Raw genomic sequence first — 25,495 nt, forward strand, 5'->3', positions numbered from 1 at the left:
TCTAGTCACCGTCGGGTGAGAGAAAACCGAGCGGCCATCCCCACCCGGATGAAAGGTGGAGATAGCCGCCAGGTGAACCCGAAGGGACGATATCGCCAGGCCCTGTTGCTTGAGGGACCAAACGTAGTCCAAAATATTGGCAACCGAAACTTCCATAGGGAGGAAACCCCTCTCCGTGCACCAACAGGAGAAACGCTTCCACTTGGCCGAGTACGTCGCTCTGGTGGAAGGCTTCCTGCTGCCCAAGAGTACCTCACGTACCGGGGTAGAGCAGCGTAATTCGGATCTGGTCAGCCACGCAGGAGCCATGCTGCCAGGTGCAGCGACTGGAGGTCCAGGTGACAGAGAGTGCCGTGGTCCTGGGTGATCAGGTCCGGGTGAAGGGGCAGGGGGACTGGATTGGCTATGGCCAGGTCCAGCAACATGGGGTACCAATGTTGCCTGGGCCACGCTGGAGCTACCATAATCACGCGGGCCCTGTCCCTGCGCACCTTCAGAAGGACCTTGTGGACCAGTGGGAACAGAGGGAACGCGTAGAACAAGTGGGTCATCCATGGGATAAGGAAGGCATCCGCTATAGACCCGGGATCCCGGCCCTAAAAGGAGCAGAACGCCTGGCATTTCCTGTTCCCCCTGGACGCGAAGAGGTCCACGCGGGGACAACCCCACCTCTGGAAGAGCGAGAGGGCGATGTCCGGGCGAAGGGACCACTCGTGCGAGAGGAAGGATCTGCTCAGGCGGTCCGCCAGCGTGTTCCGTACTCCGGGGAGGAAGGAAGCCGTGAGGTGAATGGAATGGGCTATACAAAAGTCCCAGACTTGCATCGCCTCGTGACATAGGGGAGAGGATCTGGTGCCGTCCTGCTTGTTGATATAGTACATGGTCGTCGTGTTGTCGGTGAACACCGCGACACAACGACCTCGAAGCTGATGAGAGAACGTTTGACAAGCAAGGCGGACCGCTCTCAACTCCGGCATGTTGATGTGTAAATCCACCTCCTGCGGGGACCACAGGCCCTGTGTCCTCAGGGTTCCCAGGTGGGGCCCCCAGCCGAGATCTGAGGCATCCGTTGTTAGGGACACCGAGGGTTGGGGCGGATGAAATGGGAGCCCCGCACACACGACGGACTGGTCTAGCCACCAGCGGAGGGAATCCAATACCCCCTGGGGGATCATGACAAGCGTGTCCAGCGAATGCCTGGCCGGCCGGTATTGCGCGATGAGCCAAGATTGGAGGGGCCTCATGCGGACCCGTGCATAACTTGTCACAAACGTACAGGCCGCCATGTGGCCTAAGTGGGTTAGGCATGTCCTTATAGAGGTCAGGGGGGCCGCCAGCAAGCGCTGAACGATGGCCGACAGCGACTGGAACCTGGGCAACGGCAGAAGGGCCCTGGCCAAGGTGGAGTCCAGAACGGCCCCGATGAACTCTATCCTCTGCGTGGGGAGCAGAGTGGACTTGTCCACGTTGATAATGAGGCCCAAGGTAGTAAAAAGGCCGTTGATCCTGCGGACGTGGCTGCGGACCTGCAGCTCTGATGTGCCCCGAATCAGCCAATCGTCGAGGTAAGGGAACACATGAATGCGACTGCGCCGAAGATGTGCGACAACGACAGCCATGCATTTGGTGAATACCCTCGGGGTCGTAGAGAGGCCAAACGGGAGGACCGTGAATTGGTAATGATGGCGGTCGACCACGAACCGAAGGAAACGTCTGTGATGTGGCAATATGGCGATATGAAAGTAAGCGTCCTGCATGTCGAAGGCGGCGTACCAGTCTCCAGGATCCAGAGATGGGATAATGGTCCCCAAGGATACCATGCGGAACTTCAACTTCACCAGATGTTTGTTGAGTTCCCGCAGGTCAAGGATAGGTCTGAGGCCTCCCTTGGCCTTGGGGATGAGGAAGTAGCAGGAATAAAACCCCTTGCCCTTCTCGTTCTCCGGAACCGCCTCTATGGCTCCTTTGTCGAGGAGCATCTGCACCTCCTGGCGGAGGAATTGCTCGTGAGAGGGGTCCCTGAAGAGGGACGAGGGTGAGGGGCGGGAGGGAGGGAAAGACGTAAACTGCAGACGGTATCCCCTCTGCACAGTGCGTAAGACCCAGCGGTCAGATGTTATTTGGGTCCACGCCTGGAGGAAAAACGAAAGGCGGTTGGAAAATGGGGGGGAAGGATCCGTGGGGGAAACTGGTACTGCGCCCTCGGGCGCACCTTCAAAACAAAGGTTTCGGTCCAGGCGGGGCTTTGGAGGAGCTCTGATTCTGCCCCCCTTGGTTCCCTGACTGTCTGTGCCTGCCATTTCTGCCGCAGCGCCTATTGAGGTCCTGCCGCTGGCGGAACTGGGGGAACGGCCGGCGCTGCTGCTGTTGTTGCGGCCGGAAGGGTCTGCATTGTGTCCCGGGCGTATGCATCCCAAGGGAGTGCATGATGACCCGATTGTCCTTCAGACTTTTTAGTCTGGGGTCTGTCTTCTCCGAGAACAGGCCCTGGCCTTCAAACGGGTGGTCCTGGATGGTATACTGGAGCTCCGGTGGAAGGCCAGAAACCTGAAGCCAGGAGATGCGGCGCATTGTAACCCCTGAGGCGAGGGTACGAGCGGCCGAGTCTGCTGCGTCCAAGGAGGCCTGCAACGAGGTTCTTGTGACCTTCTTGCCCTCGTCAAGAATTGCCACAAATTCTTGATGCGCCTCCTGTGGCAACAGCTCCTTAAACTTATCCGCTGCCACCCAAGAGTTAAAGGCATAGCGGCTAAGGAGGGCTTGCTGGTTGGAAACCCTGAGCTGAAGGGCCCCCGCTGAATAGACCTTGCGGCCGAGGAGGTCCATACGTCTGGCCTCCTTGGATTTGGGAGCTGGGGCCTCTTGTCCATGACGCTCCCTCTCATTCACCGACTGCACTACGAGGGAGCACGGTGTCGGGTGAACATGGAGGTACTCATAGTCCTTGGAGGGGGCCATGTACTTCCGCTCCACGCCTCGTGCAGCAGGGGGGATGGAGGCTGGCGATTGCCAGATCGTATTGGCGTTGGCCTGGATAGTCCGAATAAAGGGCAGGGCGACCCTGGTGGGAGCATCTGAGGAGAGGATGCTCACCACGGGATCTTCGATCTCGGAGACCTCCTCAGCTTGCAGGTTTAAGTTCTGCGCTACGCGCCTGAGGAGGTCCTGGTGTGCCCTGAGGTCGAGTGGGGGAGGGCTGGTGGAAGAAGTGCCTGCCACAGCCTCATCGGGAGAAGACGATGAGGAGACCCCTGGCAAGAGAGTGTCCATAGGGGGGTCTGTCTGAGCCCGCGCCTCTGACTCCGGAGGGAGCTCAGGGTCCTGCTGTTTGGACTTGTCCTCCCCATCTGGAGAGGGAGGGGGGCGAGACAGCGATGCCTCCGGCACCCTGTGCTCAGTCATCGCAGGCCTAGGAGGAAGCTGTTGGGGGCCCTGGGCTTGGTGGTACACCCAGGGTGTCCAGAACCCCCACTGCTGCGGTCCCTGGTCCTGTTGAGGAGGGTCTTGAAAAAGGGCCACGTGCCTGTCTGTGTCCAGTGCATAAACACTGCCCGCCTGTGACGATACAGACGGCTGTCTGGAGGGCCATGGAGGGGCCGAACGCGGCTGGTAGGAATCCCTTCGTCCTGACGCCGAAGATGTTCTCGGTGCTGAGGACCGGTACCGGGAGTCATACTAGTGCCGGGATCGGGACCGGGGCCTGTCTTGGACTCAGTGCCGGGAGCAGGACCGGTACCTGCCGCCGACTTGGTGCCGGGATCGGGACCGGGACCTGCCACCGACACGGTGCCGGGAGGTCGACCGGGGAATTGATAGACGGCGGGAACAGCTCCTAGAGTCCCGGTGCCGGTTTCGGTGACTGGAACCAGACCGAGACTGTTTGGAGGATGACCGGCGCCGCGAGTGCGACCGGTACCGCCGAGGGGAGCGGTGCCGGGACTGCGAGCGGCGCCGGGATCGGGAGCGTCCACGGTGACGGGACCTCGACAGCGAACATGAGTCCCGAGACGGCGCTCTCATCGTCGGCTTGCCTCTGGACACAACCCGCACCGGAGGTACCGGGGGTGGAGGCTGAGTTGGCTCTGTAAGAGCGATTAGGTCCCGTGCTGAGGCAAAGGTCTCCGGCGTCGATGGGACCAATAGCTCAACCCTAGATCTTATGGGGGAGCTAGGAGCGACCGGACTCGACGGACCCTCCGGGCCCGGAGTCGACGGGATCCCTGTCGGTGGTGCCGTGGCCGAGGTAGGTGCTGGGCGCTCCACTCGAGTCTGCCTGGATGGAGTTGCAGACTTCGAGGGCCTTGCTTCGGGACTCGGTGCCGGGGAAGGACGGTGCCGGAGAGTCTTTCCGGTGCTGGCGCGGTCCGGTGCCGGTGTAGAGGCGACTGTCTGTGAAGCTGCCGGGTTGAGTGCCGCTTCCATAAGGAGAGTCCTCAACCTCTGGTCTCTCTCTCCTTTTTTGTCCTAGGCTTAAAAGACTTGCAAATGCGGCACTTGTCCGAGATGTGCGATTCCCCCAGGCACTTTAGGCACGCGTCGTGGGGATCGCTGGTCGGCATCGGCTTCTTACAGGCCGCGCATTGTTTGAAGCCCGGCGAACCAGGCATGGGCCCGGTGCCGGGTGCCGGGAAGGGCTACGGCCCAAACCGGCTAACAAATATTTACAACTATTTACAATATACTAATTAACTAACTATACTTAACAACTATTTACTACTAACTACAACTATGAACTGTAAAACGAAGGAGAGCTAGGGACGTGGAAGACAGCAAAGCCGTGCTCCACAGTTCCAACGACCGACACGGCGGTAAGAAGAAACTGAGGAGCGGGTGGGCCGGCAGGGGTATATATCAAGCACCATGGCGGCACCACTCTAGGGGGCGACCTGCCGGCCCACTGGAGTTGCTAGGGTAAAAAGTTTCCGACGAATGTGCACGCACGGCGTGCACACCTAACTGGAATGGATATGAGCAATCACTCGAAGAAGAACCTTGGGATATGCCCCCAGACCCATATGGGTGAGTGCAGAATTAGTGAGGACAGTGTAACTCCATAGGATTTAGAAGTGGGGATACTCACACCTGGGGTAGACTAACCAGGCTGATCAGACCCAGGTGCCAATCACCCAGGTAAACTGTGCAGTGTAGGCATAGTCTACATTGCAATCCCAGAAACACGAATATTCTTTACATGCAGTTTAGCTGCATTCAAAAGCATGAACTAATTACCACTGAAAACATCAAGGTAACTCAGAGAAACTCCAGTCTGAGTCTTACAAACATAAATGCCTCCTATCAGTATGAGCTAGAGGCAAACACATCAACACCAATAGAAAACAGATTTTGGAGAGTAAATGTTTATCCATAAGGCAGAATGAATGCCTGGAAATCACTAAAATCAAATACCACTGCATGCATCTTCAGTCTCTTAAGCCAAGTATGCATATACTGCACTATTTTACCCTGAGTTACCTGATTGCCAGTTAACTCAATCTTTGCAAAGGGATAGTGTGGACATTCTTCAATCCTTCATCCTAGAATAAACATTTTTACTTTAACCTAAGGCTCAGCCAGGAACAAATCATATGGAATCATCCAAACCAGCCTTTACAAAGCGGTTAACCACCTTGAGGTAACTGGTAATTAATTCAGTTGAGGGGGAAAAAAACACTCTAATGGAGACAAACTCTAAAGAGTTAAGCCCCAAATCCAAAGGGAAGGGAGGCGGGGGGGGGGGGGGCGGGCGGGAATAAAAGAATGAATCATGAATACAGTGAAAAGAAGGAAGATTTATTCCCAAACCACAAAATCTTCCTCATGAGACGTTTCTTCAGAAGAATCCCAGGTGTAATAAATTTATAGCCTTTCTTCTTTACTCCAGCTATTACTCTTTCCAAAGCAGAGAGTATTATGTTTTCAAGTCTTTGACCTTGGATAAAGCATGAGATTCCTTTCATTTTCCCCCTCAACATACATCCCCATGCCCCATTTGCCAACACTGCATTCCAATGTCATAGTTCAGACAGATCTCATAAATTAGTAACAATACTCTCATGTAAATCTACCAGTGGAAGGGTCCAGATCCTATTCCCACTGAAGTTAATGGGAATTATGCCAGGCCAGCCATTTCTAAGTAGGAGGCTTAGTATCTAAAGCACAAGATTCTAAGTCATTAGTGTTCAGAGTTTGCCAGGCTGAGCAACCAGTTACCACTGATATGAGCTACCAATTGACAATGTAAGACAATGTAACTGTAGGCTGCAAATGCAAAGGCTTCACCTCATGAGAAAAGGAGGTACCATTATAGTCCTTCACTGTACAGTTCTGATGTGACCACTTCTGGAAACTGCATTCGTATCTGAGCTTCTGATTACCAGAAAGATATCGACAAACTGGACAGACAATAATAAAAGATGAGCGGGCTGAAAGGTCTGACTAATAAAAAAGCCTAGTGGAGTTAAATTCGTACAACATGGCTAAGAGACCATTAGAAGGAGACATGATATTAGCTACAAAAATATGAAGTCTGTAAATGCCAAGGAAGGAGATGAATTAATTATGACAGTAAAAGATGCATAAACAAGAGAAATGGAAAGAAATTAAGAAAGGGAAATCATAAACTGAATGTCAAGAAGAACTTCCAGACAGTGACCTCCACCAGGCTGAGAAACAGTCTCCACATGGATATGTGTAAGCCCTATTGCTTGGGACATCTAAAATTGAATCAGGAAAACACCAGAAAAAGATGGCTAGGGGTTGCACTAGATGATCTAATAAGTCTTTCCTATCTCATACTTCTATGATAGATCAGGGACCATCTGAGGGGCAATAAGTCTTGTGCCCATCATATAAGCAAAGTATCTGTGTAAAACCTAATTTACTGAGAGCACCTTTCCATCTACAATGCCCTGAGACTGGAGCACTTGACAACTCAAAGACTATCGGCAACCAAGGCTGAGATAAGCTTTATTTACAAAAGTCTGCATTACTCTGTTTATGAGGAACTTAGAGCAAAATGTGATTAGTGATAAAAAGTTTGCATTCTGGTATATATTTTAAGAGTTGTTAATAAAGGGAAGCCATATAGCAGCATCCCAATAGATCAGTGTAGTTTAGATAAGAAAAGGCTAAGAATTGACTAGATCATAAGCTACAAGTACCTATGTGGGGAAGAGATTTCTAATATACATCTCTTTAGCCTAGCAGAAAAAAGGCATACTAAGATCCAATGGCTGTGGTGAGGGGACATAAATTCACACTAGGAATAGGGTAAACATTTTTTAACAGTGATAGTAATTAATCATTAGAAGAACTTACCTAGAAATATGGTAAATTCTCCATCACTTTAAGTCTCTGAAATAAGACGATGTCTTTCCAAAATATATACTATACTTCAAACAGGAGTTACAGGCTTGATGCAGAAATTACAGAATGAGGTTCCATTGTCTGTGTTATGCAGAAGGCCAGACTAGATGAGCATAATGGTCCCTTCTGGCCTTAAAATCTATTTATCTACTCACAATAAGTGGAATAATATTTGTCATCATTGCAACCACATCAGCTTCTCCTCTGTTCCTTCATTGGCTACCTCTCCAATTCTACTTCACATTCAAGTGCCTCATCATTAACACCAAGGCCTGCATTACTCTTTCCCCATCTATACTTCTCATCTCTTGCTTCTCTTCTGTTCCCCATGATCTGCTCTCCTTATTTCACCCTTCTTTTCTCTCTCAGAATTGCGCCCCTTTCACATTCACTTTATGCTGCCTCCCATTTCATGTGTGTCAGGAATACTCCCCCATCAAATCCACTGCTGTGAAGAAAGCTTCCAGTTTTGCTTTCAAAACAACCTTTCATTCTGAACCGAAAATCTGTGGGTGATAGATTTTAAACTTTGCAGAGTAAGATCCTTGTCCATGTCATGTGTTTGAGAAGAATTACAGAGCTCTACGAATAGCAACATTTGTTCACAGAAGTCTATGAAAGGAAAACAAAATCAGCATGAAAGGGCAAACTGTGCATATAACTTCCAGATTTTCAGCCTCTTACCTGTGCTACTTCTTCAAAATCATCATGTCTTTTCTGAAGGGCTCGTGCCCTGTGCAGAGACTTTCCCACTCCAGTGTGTTTACTAAGAAAGGCTTCCCCATGGTTTTCAATCCAGTCCAATACCTGGGCACAAAAGAAGAACATCCAATTATCTATTATGTCTCTTTATCACACAGAATTTCTCAGTAAATGGCTAAAATAGCTGAAAAAATTATTTGTGTATGTCTGCTGTAGCAAAATACACTGGCATAAGGCAGAGTCTAATCCAATCAGACTGAAGATAAAGTGGTTTTAGATGTTAGTGATAAATTACCATTATTGGAATGCCATTACCTGTTTATATGGGTTACACATAACATGATCGTTTGAGAGAACATAAGTGTTTGCTTTTGAATAATTTAATTTGAGATTCTTTGAACTGCAGGGGTGCTGGGAAATGGGAAGTCTTTTACATCTGGTATCGTCCACTTGTTATACATGTGACGTTTCACTCCATATTATTTATGAAAATATGCTTATGAATATGACATAACAGAGATATACTTAATGCAAAATGGGTCTTATAAGATATCATTGGAAAGGTTATGATTTACTGAATGTGATTATCCAGTTTGTATGCCTGTATCATTTCTATATCTGAACTTAGGAATATTGACCATGTATCTGTGTTTCAACTATGCTACTTTGGGTGACGCCCTCTGCTAACACTTCAGGTACAACAATGGAAAAGCCAGACAGGCTGATGACCCATCAGTGAGGACAATGGACTGTGAAAAGAGTTGACCTTCTTGGGGACGCTCCATACTGTCACTGACTCATGAATGCTGTCATCCTACAGAGTCAGGTGGTCTTGTCACCTCATACTAAAAATTACCTAGGACTTCTTGTAATTTTCCACTCAAAGGGAAGGGGGGTCAAATTTGGGGAACAAAGGATTCCCGCCTTATATAAATCCTATTTAAGGGTGGGGAGGAAGGCAAATGGGACTCCTCCTCTCCATGTCCTGTCTGCCCAAAAAGAAAGACTGCTAAAGCCACCTGAAGTGAAGGCGTGGTGGTGGGGGGTCCAGACTGAGACAGGGATCCAGTCTGAAAAGAAATATAACTGGAACTCTGAACTACAGAAACTTTGCAACCTGCCTAAAATAATAGTTAGAGTAAGAAATTACATTTTGTAACCTGTTTCTTAAGTATACTGAGCTTAGCTTGTGTATTTTGCTTTATTTGGTCAGTAATCTGCTTATCTGCTATCTCTTATATTCACTTAAAATTCACCTTTTGTAGTTAATAAACTTACTTCTTGTTTATAATATAACCCAGTTTATGTAATTTCTAATGGGGACAAGTTGTGCATATCTCTCTTCACATAGAGGAGGGGGCGAATTTCAAAAAACCTTTGGGTTTGTACCTCTTAAAGGGAGTGGGCACCAAAGTGTTGGGGCAAGCCCCTAACGCTGAATCTTACCAGAGCGGATCTCCCTGTGCAGCTGGGTGCGACTTTGCCTGTGTGCTTGACTGGAAGAGGCTTGTGAGCCTAACCCAGCAAGGTCAGGTAAAGGGGACCCATGACAGCAGAATAGGCTGACTCAGCAGCATCCCAGCACATCAGGTGACACCCAAAGGGCCCAAACCCACCACAATACACTCCCAGTGTAAACTGAAACCTAGTGCCAGTTGTGCAATGATTGACTTCACACAGACAGCAGACTTCAACGTGCAAAATCTAAAACAAGTCCAAACACATGAGGGAGGGATACATTCAAATTGCTCAGGAGGAGCCGAGAGAGGGTTATCAGGGCATCTAAAAAGGAAAGGTTAAGGGTCCTTAGGTAAAAGCTGTAAAAAACTGATGGGTATCAACTTTTCAAGTAACGTCAGATTTCAAGCTACCCACTGTAACTGAACCCTACTGAGAGCAAAGTCACAAGTGTGATAGTCTGAAGGTTTAGGGGATTTTCTTTCCAAAACTGTTCAGCTGTATCACTGTTGTCAGTCTGGACCTGCCTCTCTCAGTAATGCTAGTTTGGTTTCTCAATCATTAAGCCACTATCATTTACACTAAATTCCAGGATTTTGGATGACTCGTGTAGATGTCCCAAGCATAGGGTCAGTTCATGCTAATCTGGGACCCCGCAGAACTGGCTCATGCTGATTGTAGCACATGTCTGCAAAGTCTAAGATATCTTGTGTGATCTTCTCCCTCTAGCTGACCTCAAGTTCCTACGTCATGCAAGCAGTCAGGAGTTAGGGGTTATTCAGATCCACTGGGGGTAAGAAATAGAGAGAGTAAATAAGGAATGTGCCCAGCATTGGTGATTCTGTGTCACAGTGTGTGTAGGGAATTAGGATTTCATCTTTCAAGGTTAGGGCGACCTTATTTCCCTACGCTGAATACGGGACACCTGGTAAAATTACTTGTATTCAAGCAAGTTCAACGGCAATCAGTCAGAACAATACAGTACAAACATTCAGATTAACATCAAGTTGATGAGCCCCTGTTAAAGAGAAATACTGCGTAGTTGGATTCTTTTTATTTACTTTCTTATCTTTAAGGCTTTAGGGTTCGCACAGGGAGGGGTGACACACACACCCTCTACCCCTTGACACATAGAGAGAGGTGACACACAGACACACACTCCTATACACCTCTCTCACACAGTGGGGGTGACCAACCAACCTGTTCCTCCCTGCCTGGCGCTCTCCACTCACCATGCCTGGCTGGGTCCCCAGGACAACCCATCTCTCCTGGTACCAAGTCCACCTGAGGCAACATGTAGGGGGAGGGGCATGCAAGGTCACATGCCCTCCCTACCCTGATTTTTGCCAGGGTTTGCATTAGAATATAGCCAGCAGCAGCCTTTTGGCACTGCACAGGAGGGAAGGGACAGGGCTACTTCCAGCTACAGGGGATGGGGAGAAGGGATGATCTGGCCTGTATCTTTGTAGAGATCATCTTTCTCCCCTCGCCCTCCCCGTGTGGCTGGAAGCAGCTTGTCCCTTCCTTCCTGCACAGTGCCGAAAGGCAGTTAACACCTCTGACATAACCCAGCTGCCTCTGGCTACAGTGCAGGCAGGAAGAGGTTAATCCCCAAGGATTAGGGTTGCCAACCCTCCAGGATTTCCCTGGAGTCTCCAGGAATTAAAGATTAATATTTAATTAAAGATTATATCATGTGATGAAACCTCCAGGAATACAGCCAACCACACCTGGCTACCCTACTAAGGATACATTGTGCACCAGAACCCAAGGAACCTGGCTGCAGGGGCTTCACCAAAACTGGCCAGAGAGGTGACTTAGCAGGCAGCGGGTGAGGGTGCCTAGGGGACAGAGCAGCCCCGCACTCCCTGGGAGCAGGACCCGGGGCTCGGGGGTGAAGAGGGTTCTAAGCCCCTGCCATGGGGGCTGCTGTGGAGCCTGCAGGTTCAGGATGAGAACAGGCTAGAAATCGCTCCCCCTCCCTGCCACTCCACAGCTTAGCTGAGGGGCAGAGATGCTTCCCCGTGCCAGTGCTGTGCAGCGCTTTGGCACATGCAGGGCTCAGCTCCTCCTGGCCAGCGCTTCAGGCCAGAGGGTCTTGAGCTTTCCCAAGTGCTGACCGGAAATGGGACGGGGGCAGGACCCTGCTGGCCAAGAGCCGGCACGCAGGGGCCCTGCACTGACGGACCAGCGGGGAAGTGGCCAGCCTTGCACACCTACCCCCTTTGGCAGTCACTGGACCCCCCGTCCCCCACTCACCGCTGATGGGCAGGTAGCTGGTGAGCAGGAATCTGGCCAGCAGCAGGACTCACCAGCACTGATGGGGTGGGGGGAGATGGAAGATATAGGACAATTTGCCCATTTTTAAGAAAAAGTTGGGACACCTGCAGGAGGGCTTAAATACAGGAATGTCCCTTTAAAAACAGGACATCTAGTCACCCTATGCAAGGTGATCAGTACTGCTTGCAGGTGGAGTTTTTCTTCTGCTCCCATTGAAGTCAATGGAGAATTGAATAGTAGCTGGAGGTTTCCTGCTAATCAAGGAAGGTTGGCGCCTGCATTATGATAAACGGTGAGACCATCCTGATGTCCCTAGAGATAAAATTATCATCACCATAGAGCTCTGCCAGCACAAAGTGGCTCCTACTTTCATACTTCACATGATGTGGTACTGGAGGATAAGCAGAGAATATCGCATTAGCAGGGCCCCAGTCATATAGGCGTGGGGGTGGGGAGGGAAATCGCAACTGCAGGTTTATCAGCATTGTCTAGACCACTGTGGCTTTGTAAGACCATTCCATGCATTAGCAGGGATGCCTAGAGGCCAGGACAGAAGATACTGGCTGAGTGTGGGAACCATTTGGCAAGTGTGGCTTTGGTGAAAGCAGCTGTTGCTGATTAAACTGAGATAACTGAAAGAATGAAAAAAAGGAAGGTGTGACTTTTATTCACGCAAATGGAGCCTAGAATCTAAAACACCTGGAGTTTCAGTTTTTCTTTTTATTATATATTCTAAATGCCTCTTTATAATGAGATCCTCTATAGCTGCAGTTTTATATATACTGTCACCTTTCCTCTCTTCTTACATTGATGGCAATAACATTGTAATAATAATATTTAGCATTTACACAGTAGTTTTCATCCACAGAGTTCAAAGCACTTTAGAACAGTGGGTACTGAAGCACACTACCTCCTGTTGAGACAATGTATAGTTGTCACAAATGCTATTTTGCGTATTAACTATTAGGACTTGGGATTGTGAAAACAAAATTCCTATCCCTGCTTTTTCTTTTATGATCTACTCTGTTCCCTTTTGCCTAGGTTATAGGACCTAATGCATTCCTTTAATGATATGACAGTAACATAACACCTGGCCTGCTAAGAGCTTTTCTATGATATGTCTTGTTTGCGTATAACTTGTAATAATAGTAATTATTGGAAGGTTGCCTGCTAGCACAGCTGTCATTATTTCCATTAACATCCTCTTCCCTTTTGTCAGGGGTTTGCAACTTGTTATTAAAATTGGATTCAGGCTAAATCATGACTTAGAAGATCTCAACCCACGAGGTCACAGTCTCTTTTTTTAATAGAAAATTGTAAGCCATAAAAAATGTGATTTCCAATAAACTCACGAATGGCTTCAATTTTTTCGGCAACTTTTTCATATTTACAGCATCAAAAGTAATTTTTAAAACTATATATATGTAGTATTTTTCCTCCTGAAGCATTACACACGGTATTCAGAGGGGCTGCTTTAATCACTATTGAAATGTTTCTATTTCTGGTATGAGATACCTTCTTTTTTAGGCAACTCACATCAATAGTGTACAACAATTTAAGACAGGAAATGAAAAATACAACACCCACTTTAAATTGTAGGGGGAATACAAGTTGGCAACATATGTTTACCTAATAGGGGCAGGGCACTGATACAAATTATGATATTCCTGCAAAAAGGGACATAGGATATTTAATCCATAACTAGTAACGACTTTGGTTTTGCATCTCATCCACACAGAGCAGAGCTCCCTAATGCCATGCCGTGGCATTGATTCAATACTAACTTACAGGGGAGGGTGCCATTTGCTGAATCGCCACACCACTTCCTGCGGCACTGGGAGGTTTCCTTTGAGGTCCCTTCTCTAAGTGCTGCCCTGGTCCAACACTACTTAGCACATGAGATCAGATAAAATCAGACCTCAGGATAGTGAGGTTGTATGTCCGCTTCATAAATCAAAATAAGGTGAATGTTTCAGCTAAAATTTATTAATCATTCACTAACGATATACGCCTCAGTGCCCTATTTGTCTACTCCCCTCACAACTGTCTCCATCTTTTTGGTATGCTGCCTCTCTGCCTGGCATGCCCTTCCTAAACAGATTCACTATGCCACTTTCCCTTCATGATGCATCTGATACACAGGGCCGGCTTCAGGCACCAGCCGAGCAAGCTCATGCTTGGGGCTGCAGATTCTACAGGGCAGCATTCTGTCCAAACCTAGAGTGTCAGGGCTGCCTTTTTTTTTTTTTTTTTTGGTTTGCCAATCCGGCCGCCCTGTAGGGGGCGGCAGCGCGGAGGAGGGGAGCGCCCAGCAGCAAACTCAGCAGGGCAGCCCGCGTCCTTCCCTCCCAGCCAACTGGAGCGGCGCAGAGCCCTCCCAGCAAGCGGCGTGGCCGTCGGGGCCGTGTGGCGAGCACCCCGATGAAGCCCTGGCCGCCCCCCTTCTCTCTCTCCCCTCAGCTCTCTCCCCCTCCCCTCCACAGGCCAGGGCACGTCTGCAGCGCAGGAGATCCCCCTTCACCCTGGCTCTGGCCACACCACAGGGTTTTTTTGTTTGTTTTTTCCCCTGCTTTGCTGCTCTGGCCACCACCCCCACCCTTTTTTTTTTTTTTTTTTTTTGCTTGGAGCAGCAAAAAAGTCAGAGCAGGCCCTGCTGATACAATTTCTTCCTTAGGATCTATTTCTACCATAATGTCCACAAGAAATGAGTCAAATAAGATTTCTACTTAAACCATAATGACTTGCTCAGTCACACTTCTGTGGCCATATCTGCACCAACCGAAGTCAATCTATTTCAGGTACTTATCTGGCCCCCTTACCTTTGTACCTAGATGCCTCACAATCTTTAATATATTTATCCTCACAATAACCCTGTGAAGTAGGGAAGTGCTATTATCCTCCATTTTACAGATGGAGAAGTGAAATACAGAGAGCCCAAGGTCAGATCCTCAAAGGTATTTAGGCACCTAACTCCCACTGAAATCAGTTAGGCCTACACAATGACCTAAGAGAGGAGTCAGAAGGAGGGCATGTCTCACTCCCTTGCATAGGTGTGGAGCCTGAGTCACAATCTAATTATATACAAAGGGCAAAGTATTATTTATAAATACTAATATTAAGGAAGGGCTGGTTGATTTCAATAGGAGTTGGGCTCCTAAATATTTTTGAGGGTCTGGGTCTCAGTGACTTGCCCAAAAAGTCACAAAAGAAATCTGTGACAGAGAAGGAAATTGAGCCTAGATCTCCTGAGTTCTAGGCTAGCATCCTAAGTAGTGGGCCATCCTTTACTATTATTATTAATAAATAATACTTTACCCTTATATATAATGTCTTGCAACTGATAAGCTCACAACTGCTTACAAGCATTAAAATATTAAACCTATCACAAAGCCTGTGATGTACAGGAAATATTATACTCATTGTACAAAGGAGGAAACTGAGGCATGGGACAGTTGAGTGGTGGCCTTAGTTTATACATCAGAGGCCTAATTTCCAGCAGTGCAGAGCACTCACACTCCAACTGAAAACAGTAGGAGATGCAGATGCTCAGACCTCTGAATATCATGTCCCAAGTCTGCAGCAGACCCAGTCCTGTGACTTAGCCACAAGAACAACCTTGAAAGGTCATCATTCAAATAAAAACATCAGCATTCGTAAACATTTATCTGTCTGTGGTCTTGGAGAGACCACAGTTTTTCTTATGCCGAGAAAAGGAAATGACTCCAGAAGCACCAACAGTGGTATGATAAGTGCTGTTGAATGTTGACTTTTTAAACTGAGATCACAGTACTGATGACTGATTCTGTTGCTGAAAATGAATGACCAGATTTATAGTTAAAAAGCAAAATTACAGTGATTTAGTTAAAATAATTTAATTATTCCTTACCACTACATATTTTGTATATTTTGAGAGTGCTGTCAAAAAGTGCAGAGTTCAACATTTATTCCAGTTTATGTTTTTGATTTTATAACTGTCCTCCATATTCCAAATATATTTTAAAATCACCAAGAAAAATATTACATGCCATGAATCATAATAATGATAATAGTTTCAGATGAGGTGACTAGTTATAGGATATTGTCAGGGCCATTATTTGAAACATGAAGTAATTATTTAACCCCCAAATGTTTCTTTAATTATCTCTTGCCAGTGAGGATTACTATGATATTTGATCTAGACTGCAAGCTCTTCAGGACAGGAACTCTTGCTGACTAGGTGTCTGTGCAGCACCTAGCCCACTGGTGCCTGATCCAGATGTGGATACTACTGCAATAATAATACTAAAGAACCACAGTGCTGATGCACATTTTATGAAGCCACGAAGTGTCCAATACAGACTGCTGGGTTATCCTGTGGGCTCAACTCAAACTTCAGAATGCCTCTTAGAAAATACAGTGCTGCATTAGTGAAAGTCTAGTTGGTTTCTCACTTTAGGCATAGGCCTGAGTAGAGGGCAGAGTGTAAGTGGCACTGCCTAGAAGTAACCTAGGAAGCATTGTGACTCATACACACACCTGGGAGGCAGAAGGCTGCCTCCCCTGCTTCCTCCTTGCTCATGGTATATAGTACATTAGAGTACTAATTTCCAGTAGTCTATCCCTGCAGCAATTTACAACACTTCCCGCCACTCATGTTGGCACAGCTACTCTGGTTAGCAAGTAAAGTGGTAGAGCCAAGGTTCTTTGTTCCCCCAGCCCTTTCCTAAGCACTCGCACAATGGAAGAGAATAAGAGCGTATTCCTGCTTATCCCTACATACCCAGACTCAGGGCCCAGATGGCCTGCAAAAGAGCATAAGTGACACATGACAGGTGTCCAGCGTCCTTGTATGGGTGCATCCTCTATGTCACAATCTAATCTGTATACATTTAATATTCATATTAAACAGGGCTCAGAACTGTTTGTTAGGAATCAGTGTTAGGATGTTAACAGCAGGAGAGCATGAACCATACAAAAGCATCACTCCTGAGGACAGCTGTACCCTTTGGCAGAAATATTGCAGAGGGAGGAGGGGAGACACACACACACACAAATAATAGAAAACACCACTCTCAACAACTGATTTTTTACAATTCCCTTATTTTAAGGTAGAAAAAAAGGAGTACAATTTTCATTTGTTTTCTACACGAATCACATTCTTTTTTTCTCCTGGCAAGCGCTGATTTTGCACTGAACAGAACAGAACAGAACACCTTGGATCAGCCAGCAAACCCAGATCACCAATGAAATGAAACAAAACTACACTCAATAAATGGATGAAAACATTCCTTGGGCCTGATTCTCCTCTCACAGACTGCAGTGTAAATATATTGATATTAGACTGCTCCTTATTTACACCAAGGCACATAATGTTAATATATTTATGTTAGCCATGGTATACACCACATTAACAGGTATTGTGTGTATGGTATCAATATAATATAAACTACGTACATGGCACTGGGAAGTTATGTTACCTGAATGTATTATGCTCTTCACAGAATCATAGAATATCAGGGTTGGAAGGGACCTCAGGAGGTCATCTAGTCCAACCCCCTGCTCAAAGCAGGACCAATTCCCAATTAAATCATCCCAGCCAGTGTTTTGTCAAGCCTGACCTTAAAAACCTCTAAGGTCTTCCCATAATTCTGTTCACCCATGTCAAGTATCCCATAATATTTTGCAAAGGTGAAATCAGCTTTGGCCTTAGAAAACAGGAAGTCTGTCAAAGCTAAGATACAGTAATGTGGAGTCGTTGCACAGGATACAATGTACCTCTGTGTCCAGCTGCTTTGGAGTGTAGCATCCAAAACAGAGATAAGAAAAGTACAGAACAAAACAACAATTTAAGGAACAGTTACAAATTGGTGGGCTGGATTTAAGTGACATGTAAAGAGTTTTGTAACTTGTAAAATCATACTATAAATACTACTTGTTGAAGTACATATCTTTGAAGCACACCTTCTGTGTACGGTGAATATACCGTAAGAATTCATTTCCTGGAATGAGGGTATGTATATCTCCTTTTTGTAGTGTACTGCTTTGTCTTTAGACAATAAATATGGCTAAGTTCAGTTATTTGGTCTCTTAAGAATTTTTCGGAACACACGACAAATGTAGTCAAACAACTGGCTATCCCTTTTAGTCAATAATAAAATGGAAGGAGAAATTGATCTACTGTATTTATCCTTGATATTAGGGCCAAACTGAGTCCTGTGGTAAGCGAGCACAGCTCTGAATCAAGCCCTGCATCTCAGACACAAATATGTGACACTAAAAGGAAAAAGACTTGAGAAAGGCTTAGAAGTCAATCACACACAATCAGAGTCAGAGAGCTTCACTATCACCCTAGATAAAGCAGAAGAGACGGGTAATCTGTTGATTTTTAAAAGCAGGAACTAGATGGACAATGTTTTGTCACTAATGACAGGAAAATCTAGCTTCTGCATTTGACAATGACCTGCGTTTAACAATGTTTCGTTTCTCCTAAATGGAATGACCCACTGAGGGAGCGACTTGACTGTGGCAATCATCTGGTTTGGGGCTTAATCATTAATCTTTGCCAACTACAAGAGACACTGTTGTTGCCCCACGATTCTAAAACAAATTGAAAATAAAATGACACAATTTTACATTAAAAAAATATAAAGATCCAGATCTCAGATCTCAGGTATAAAGGTGAAAATCTGGAGTAATTCAACTGTGGTTGAATTAATCCAATAGCAACTCCACTGGGGGTGAAATAATCCCAGAACAACTTGAGTGGTGTACAGAGGATACTAACATGTTGTGAGTCAGGTCCCAATTCAACGAGGTATTTAAGCATTTGCCTAACTTTAAGCACATCACTAGCCTCATTAGCTTCAATGAGACAACTCACATATTTTAGTTAGGCATGTGATTATATACCCTAATGATTTAGGTGCAGAAATCATAATTGGTCCATAATGTAGACTTTAATGCTTGGTCTACAAATATTTTAAGCCAACTACAGCTCCGGTGTAACTCCTCAAGTTTCAGGGATGAATTTGGGCCTTTGATTTTCTATTTTTGTAAGATCTTCACAATCCCCAGTCACAGGGATCAAACTTTATTTTCTAAACAAAATCCCTTTCTGTAAACAGTTTTTTCTAATATTTGGGTAATTCCAAGGCCTTGTGTATTTAAAATACTTCAAAAAATCCTTCCTTTGCTAACTGCACTTTTTGTAACTTTGATGCATAATACACTAGCTCAGAGGTTCTTGTTCCAGAATATATTTTCCTGGGTATTTTGCATTCAATGTTAATTATAAATGTTTTATTCTGTGTAACAGTGGCAAAACTTGATCTGTTCTGTCAAAGCCTTTCAAAATGTACACAAACCGAGATAACAATACTTACTGGTTGGGTTGAACTTTATAGATGCAACAAACAGCCGGTGAAATCTTTTGCCAGAAGATAAATACTTCATCATCTTAAAGTACAAGGGAAAGGAACTACAAAAACTGTGTGTTTGTGTGTATGTAACACAAGGCTCAAAGTCTGTGGAGGTTTTTTTAGGGGGGGCGGGAGGCAGGCTCTCCTAGAAGCCACTGTCCTCCTGGGAGGTAGAAGGAAAAAGGGCGGGTCTCTAAGTGGCAGCCTGGCCCTGAATAAGTTGGCACAGGCAGCTAGATCTATGGCCAAACATCAGGCCCTGAAAGGGATATGATGTCACTGATGGGACCAGTGAAGACAGAACAAATATTAAGAAGGTTTAATAAATCCTAATCTTGTTTAATGACTAATAATGCAATCCAAATCCAATTAATTAAAATAATTTTTCTTTTGTTGTATTAAAAACCATTGCTGGAAATAGATTTCTTTTCCCACCTATCCCTAGCTTTGTCACAGCAGGGTAATGTCAAGAAAAGCTCTAGCTGAGAAAATACATTTAAATACAAAGGAATTTATCCTCTGGCTTTTCCTGCCATTATTAATTACTTAGAATAGAACCAAATACAAACCTAAGCTAATCTCACTGATTGTCTTTATCAAAGGGTAGTAACTAAGAGCAGTTTTAGTGTGCCAGACACTAAATTCTGGCTGGTGGCAGGGTACCAGATCTAAGCTAGTAATTAAGCTTAGAAGTGCTCATGCAGGTCCCCACTTTTTGTACTCTAAAGTTCAAAGTGGGGGAAAAAAAACCTTGACAAGTTCTTAGTTCCATCTCAAAGAAAATGTCAGCCAATCATCCTTTTCTATATTTAAATACACAGGATCATATAATTGCAGTCAGTGGAAGTACTTGATTTACACCATCTGGAGATCTGGCCCGGTGTACTTCAGTATAATGAAGCTGGCTGGCTGACAATTTTTGGAGGTGGAACTAAGTCACTGGAGCTATACTGATTAAACACCAGCTAAGGATTAGACCCATGATTATGATCTTTGATATTTCTCCAGCCTTCTCTAAACCTTACTGGTGGACTCGTTCTTTCTACTTATTCATTCAAAATGAATTATATTACCATTATCTTCCCTAAAACATAAAACTGTGGGGTGCCCTCAGTTGTCATCCCTAGTACACAGAGATGAATTCTTGTGATGTAATACTTACAAATGTTCTACAGGGACTATTAGCATCTCCTTCATCGAGAGGTATATAAGGAAGGAAAGGAAAGCAAATACCTGACAAAAGGAAGTTGCTAGTAAAATTGAAGACAGGAAAGCAGAGCCTGTGAGGCATCATCCCCTTCCTCCTGAGATGGTGCCTTTCCACATGAATGGAAGACTCTGTCTTCGGGAGAGCAGTGGCTGGCTGAAGTAGGAGAAACCCAGAGGTGGCTGCTTTACATCGTATTACACCCCCCCCCCCCGCACCGAAACTGACAGATTAAAAAAAAAATCCATCTGCAGTTAACATCACTCTATAGCTTCTCACAGAGGGGGGTTCTGCACAATCAGTGGAAGCAATGCTTCTGAGCTATCCATACTCCCGGGGGAAAAGTTAAGGAGCAGCATGGAGGGAGGGCCATATCCACTAACCCAATTCCTTGAAGTGGATGCTGTCAGAAACCATGTTGGGGGTGGTCAGGCTTACTGCTCAGAGCCATGGCAGTCAGGCCTACTGCTCAAAGCCAGGGGGTCACAGCTGGAAGCAGGAGTCCAGAGCAGGGTTGGAACAAGGCTGGAGTAAGAGCAAGACTGGAATGGGACTAGGAACAGGTATTGAACAATAGTATGGCTGGACCAGGCCTAGGAACAAGGCTGGAGCAGGCTAAGGCATGTGTAAGTTGTTTGTAATCAGGCACAGGAGAGTTCCAAGTCATGAAGTGATGTTTAGCAGACTGAGCTGCTGTTTCTCCTGTGAGGTTTACATACCCACTTTGAGAGTCACCAGACCAGCCCCCGGCCTGTGGATTGGCTGGAGCCTAGCACAGAAAGGATTCACCAGTGCATATGGCTTAATCAGGCACTAGTTAAAAGATGACTCATCATCACCTTACATGAACCCCATCCCCCACCCTGATGACACTTTCCCATTGACCTTGGACCCAGCTTTTCAAGGTTCAATTAACTGAATTCTCAAAGGAGGTCAGGCGCAGGTATGTTACCAGCTGGTTTCCATGAACGGTTGGCTGGGTCATATCCTTTCTCGTCCACAAAGTACATTAGTTGTCCTCGGAGGAATGTAGAGTCCAGGATCTGTTTCACCACATATTCTTCCTGCCTTTGAACCACGATGGGGAGTGGATGTGCTTGTGTTGTCCAGGAAAGACATTGTCCACATATTTATTTAATAAGGAAACATGGAATATTGGACGTATCTTCATGGTACCTGGTAGCTAGAGCTTGAAGATCACTGGCTTAATCTGTTTAATGATCCAAAATTAGCCAAGGTAATGGTGGTCTATTTTCCTTGAGGGGCAAGAGATATCCAAGTGTTGAGTCAAGAGCGATACCCTGTCTCAAACTGCCATGGGAGGATGGTCCTATTGATGAAGGTCAGCATATTGTTTGGATCCCTTCTTGGCTGAGTTTAAGTGTGATTCTCATTCCTTTTGAATGTGGTGGAGGTGTTGAACCAAATCAGAGGCCACACAGACATAGGAGGTTGGTGGTACAGATTGGTGAAATTGGGGGTGGAAGCCATAACTGGAATAGAAGACACTTTGGTGGGTTGATCTTCAATCTGAGTTATTGTAAGCTAATTTGTCAAAAGGTAAAAGTCAGAACACCAGTAGTCTTAATGGCAGTTGGTGAAGCAATGGAGATATTGTTCTAGAATTTGGTTTACCCATTCTGATTGTCCATCCATCTGGAGGTGGAAAGCAGAGGAAATGAGTAGGGTGACTTCCAGGAATTTGAACAATTTTGTCCAAAAGGGGGAGACAAATTGTGGCCCACGATCAGATGTAATGTGAGCTGATAACCCATGGAGTTTGCAGATGTAGTCAAAAAAATAAATAAGCCATTACTTCTGGCAAGGCATAAAATGCACCATTTTGGTGAGGAGGTTGACAATGACCAGAATAGCTGTGCAACCCTAAAAGCGGGAAGATCAGTGATGAGGTCCATTGAGACAGATGCCTAAGGTTGGGGTAGGGTTGGAAGCAGGATCAGGGCCTGGAGGTCTGTCATGAGGGAGAGGAGGTCTTCATCTGGCCATACGCCTCACAGGAAGCAATGTAAGATTTGATAGATCAGAACAGTTTTTGGCCACGAAAAACTGCAAGAGATCAGCTTCACTGTCTTCCAGTACCCAGTGGCCTCACAGTGGGGAATCATGGCATAGCCAGAGTATGGATAAAGGGGTTGGTCTGTCAGGGACATAAATGTGAGCCTTAAACCTGAATACCTAGTTTTTAACTGAGAAGTTTGGGTCAGAACTGGCTAACATCCATGTCATCACAAGCGGATCATTGGGCAGTAAGGAATTTAGAAGGCCAAAAGATAAGTGTTGGCCAGCACATTTACAAAATGGCAGGGCTTCAGTACAGGGGTAGGTTCAGGAGGGTTATCCCCCTTATCTATGTGCTCATCCTTGCAGGATAGCACATCAGGTTTGCCATTTTGGATTCCAGGACAGTAGGTCAGGGTGAAGTTTAATTTAGAAAAGAAGAGGGACCAATGTATCTGATGTTAATTGGGGGCTGTGGCGGTTTCTTATGATCTGTGAACCCCTGAACTGGAAAACATGTGCCTTCTAGATGTTGGTGCAATTCCTGTAATGCAGTACTGATGATCAGTAACACCTTAACTTAGATTTTGTAATTTTGTTCCTTGGGTGTCAGTTTCCTTGAATAGAAAGCACATGGCTGGAGGTCATTTGAGGGCTCATGTTAATAAGATAACACTGGTCCGATCACATATCAGAGACATCTGTTTTGACAACAACGGGTCTCAGTGGATGAGGGCAGAAGTAAACACTTTCCTCAGATGATCAAAAGCCAGTTAGGTTTCCAGTGTCCAGGCAAAAGTGGAGTTCTTCCATAGCAGCTGGGTAATTAGGAACATCACTTGTGAGAACCCTTATATGAATTGTCTCTAGAAGGCAAACCCTAGGAAGCACTGGATATCCCAGATGCTCTTAGGCGCTTCCCAAGTCAAAAAATCACAGATTTTTTTGGGGTCCCTACTTATTTCATGGGGCAAAATGGTATAATCCAAAAAGTCCAGAGAAGCAATCAAATTCCCATTTCTCAAGCTTCCCATACAGACCGTTTGCACAAATACATTCAAGTACTCACTGGACATGAGGGTCATGCAAGGTTTGGTTCTCTGAAAAAATAAGAATGTTATGTAGGTAGATTATGATAAACTGGTCCACAACATCCCTGAAGGTTTAGTTCTCTGAGAAAAGAAGAAGAATGTTATCTAGGCAGATTACGATAAACTGGTCCAGGACATCCCTGAAATGCTAGAATGTGACAGGGGCATTACAGAGACCAAAAGGCATGACAAAGTATCAAAATGTCCATATTAACTGTGAAAAGTTAGTTTTCCATTCATTGCCCTCTCAGATGTGACCCAGGTTACTGGTACCATGTATATCAAGATCAGTGACAATTTGAGCTGAGTTCACTGATCAATGGAAAATGATATTTATTCTTGATTGTGATATTATAGACTCATAGACTCTAAGGCCAGGAGATCATCTAGTCTGACCTCCTGCAAAATGCAGACCACAGAACCTCAACCCACCCATTCCTGAAACGGACCCAAAATCTCTGGCAGATCTTCAAATCACAATTCAAAGACTTCAAGTTACAAGAGAATCCACCATTTACTCTAGTTTAAACGTGCACGTGAACCATGCCCCATGATGCAGAGGAAGACAACCCCCACCCCCCAAGGTTTCTGCTAATCTGACCAAGGGCAAAATTCCTTTCTGATCCCAAATATTGTGATCATTTGGACCCTCAATATGTCAGCCAGACCCACCAACCAGACACTTCGGAAAGAATTATCTGTAGGAACTCAGAGCCCTCTCAATCTAGTGTCCCATCTCCAGCTTTTGGGGATATTTGCTACTAGCAGTCACAGATGGGCCACGTGCTTTTGTAGGTAGTCTCATCATAGTATTCCCTCCATAAACTTATCAAGCTCAGTCTTGAAGCAAGTTAGGTTTTTTGCTTCCACTGTTCCCCTTGGAGGTATATTCCAGAATTTTACTCATCTGATGGTTAGAAACCTTCATCTAATTTCAAGCCTAAACTTCCTGATGGCCAGTTTGTATCCATTTGTTCTTGTGTCCACATTGCTATTGAGCTTAAATAATTCCTCTCCCTCCCTGGTATTTATCCCTCTGATATATTTATAGAGAGCAGTCACAGCTCTCCTCAGCCTTCGTTTGATTAGGTTAAACCAGCCAAACTCTTTGAGTCTCCTCTCATAAGGTTTTCCATTCCTCTGATCATCCTAGTAGCCCTTATCTGAACCTGTTCAGCATTCAATAGTTTATGCAGAGGAACAGGGTGCCATCCTTTTTTTTTTTTTTTGAATGAATAGGATTGGGGCCATGGAAGGGCACACAGAAGGATGGACAAAATTCTTCACTAGATTTTCACTGTGGTGTTCCTCTCACTTGGAGCCTGCAGTGTACAGAAAATGGGGGCCTTGTCCAAACTGCATCTAAATGCCTTCGACACCAGGTTGAATCAGGTATTGATGCTGAAAATAATTAGACTTGAACCACAGTTCTTGTGCTCTCTATGAAATGCCCAGATCATAGAGGGACAGCCAAGGGATGCCAAGCACTATTGGGAATTGGGGTGAGTCAATCAGGTTAAATTGCAGGGTTTCCTGGTGATCTTGAATTACAACTTAGAGACTCGCAGTCTCATAGATGATGAGGTCCCAGGACAGCAAGCTTATATTGACTGCTTCCACAGAGTCCGGGGAACATGACCTTGTCATTCTGTTCCATTGGGTCACCTCTAATTTGAGCCTGCCCTGTTTTCTCAGGCTAGCCACAGAACAGGACTTGAAGGAGCACTTGGTGGCAAAGAGGCCTTGTTGCCCACTGTACAGGCAGAGGCCATTCAGACTAAGATATTCCTCTTGATCTGAGTGGAGCTTTCATGTCCTGTCTACCTGCATGACTTCTGGTTCAGCAATTGCCTGAGGGGCAGCAGGAATAGGTCAGGACTAGGCAGGAACCGAGTGTATACCTTCCTTCTTTCCTGGCATTGTTCAAACAATCAATTGTCAATTTAGATACACAATTCAATGTAGGGGAGGAATGC

The 25,495-nt window shown here is 45.8% G+C and overlaps 1 protein-coding gene across 8 annotated transcripts in view; it reads right to left on the reverse strand.

The window, feature by feature from the left end:
• The window catches only part of KALRN (kalirin RhoGEF kinase), an 805,383-nt gene that overhangs the window by 351,152 nt on the left and 428,736 nt on the right, over window positions 1-25,495 (reverse strand). For all 8 annotated transcript variants that reach the window (XM_050916883.1, XM_050916882.1, XM_050916885.1 and 5 more), the window contains exon 10: window positions 8,050-8,172. In XM_050916883.1, the coding sequence (XP_050772840.1) occupies window positions 8,050-8,172 (123 nt within the window). The remainder of the gene's footprint in view (window positions 1-8,049; window positions 8,173-25,495) is intronic.

Source organism: Gopherus flavomarginatus, chromosome 10 (assembly GCF_025201925.1).
Source record: "Gopherus flavomarginatus isolate rGopFla2 chromosome 10, rGopFla2.mat.asm, whole genome shotgun sequence".
In the NCBI taxonomy this organism is placed as follows: Eukaryota; Metazoa; Chordata; order Testudines; family Testudinidae; genus Gopherus; species Gopherus flavomarginatus.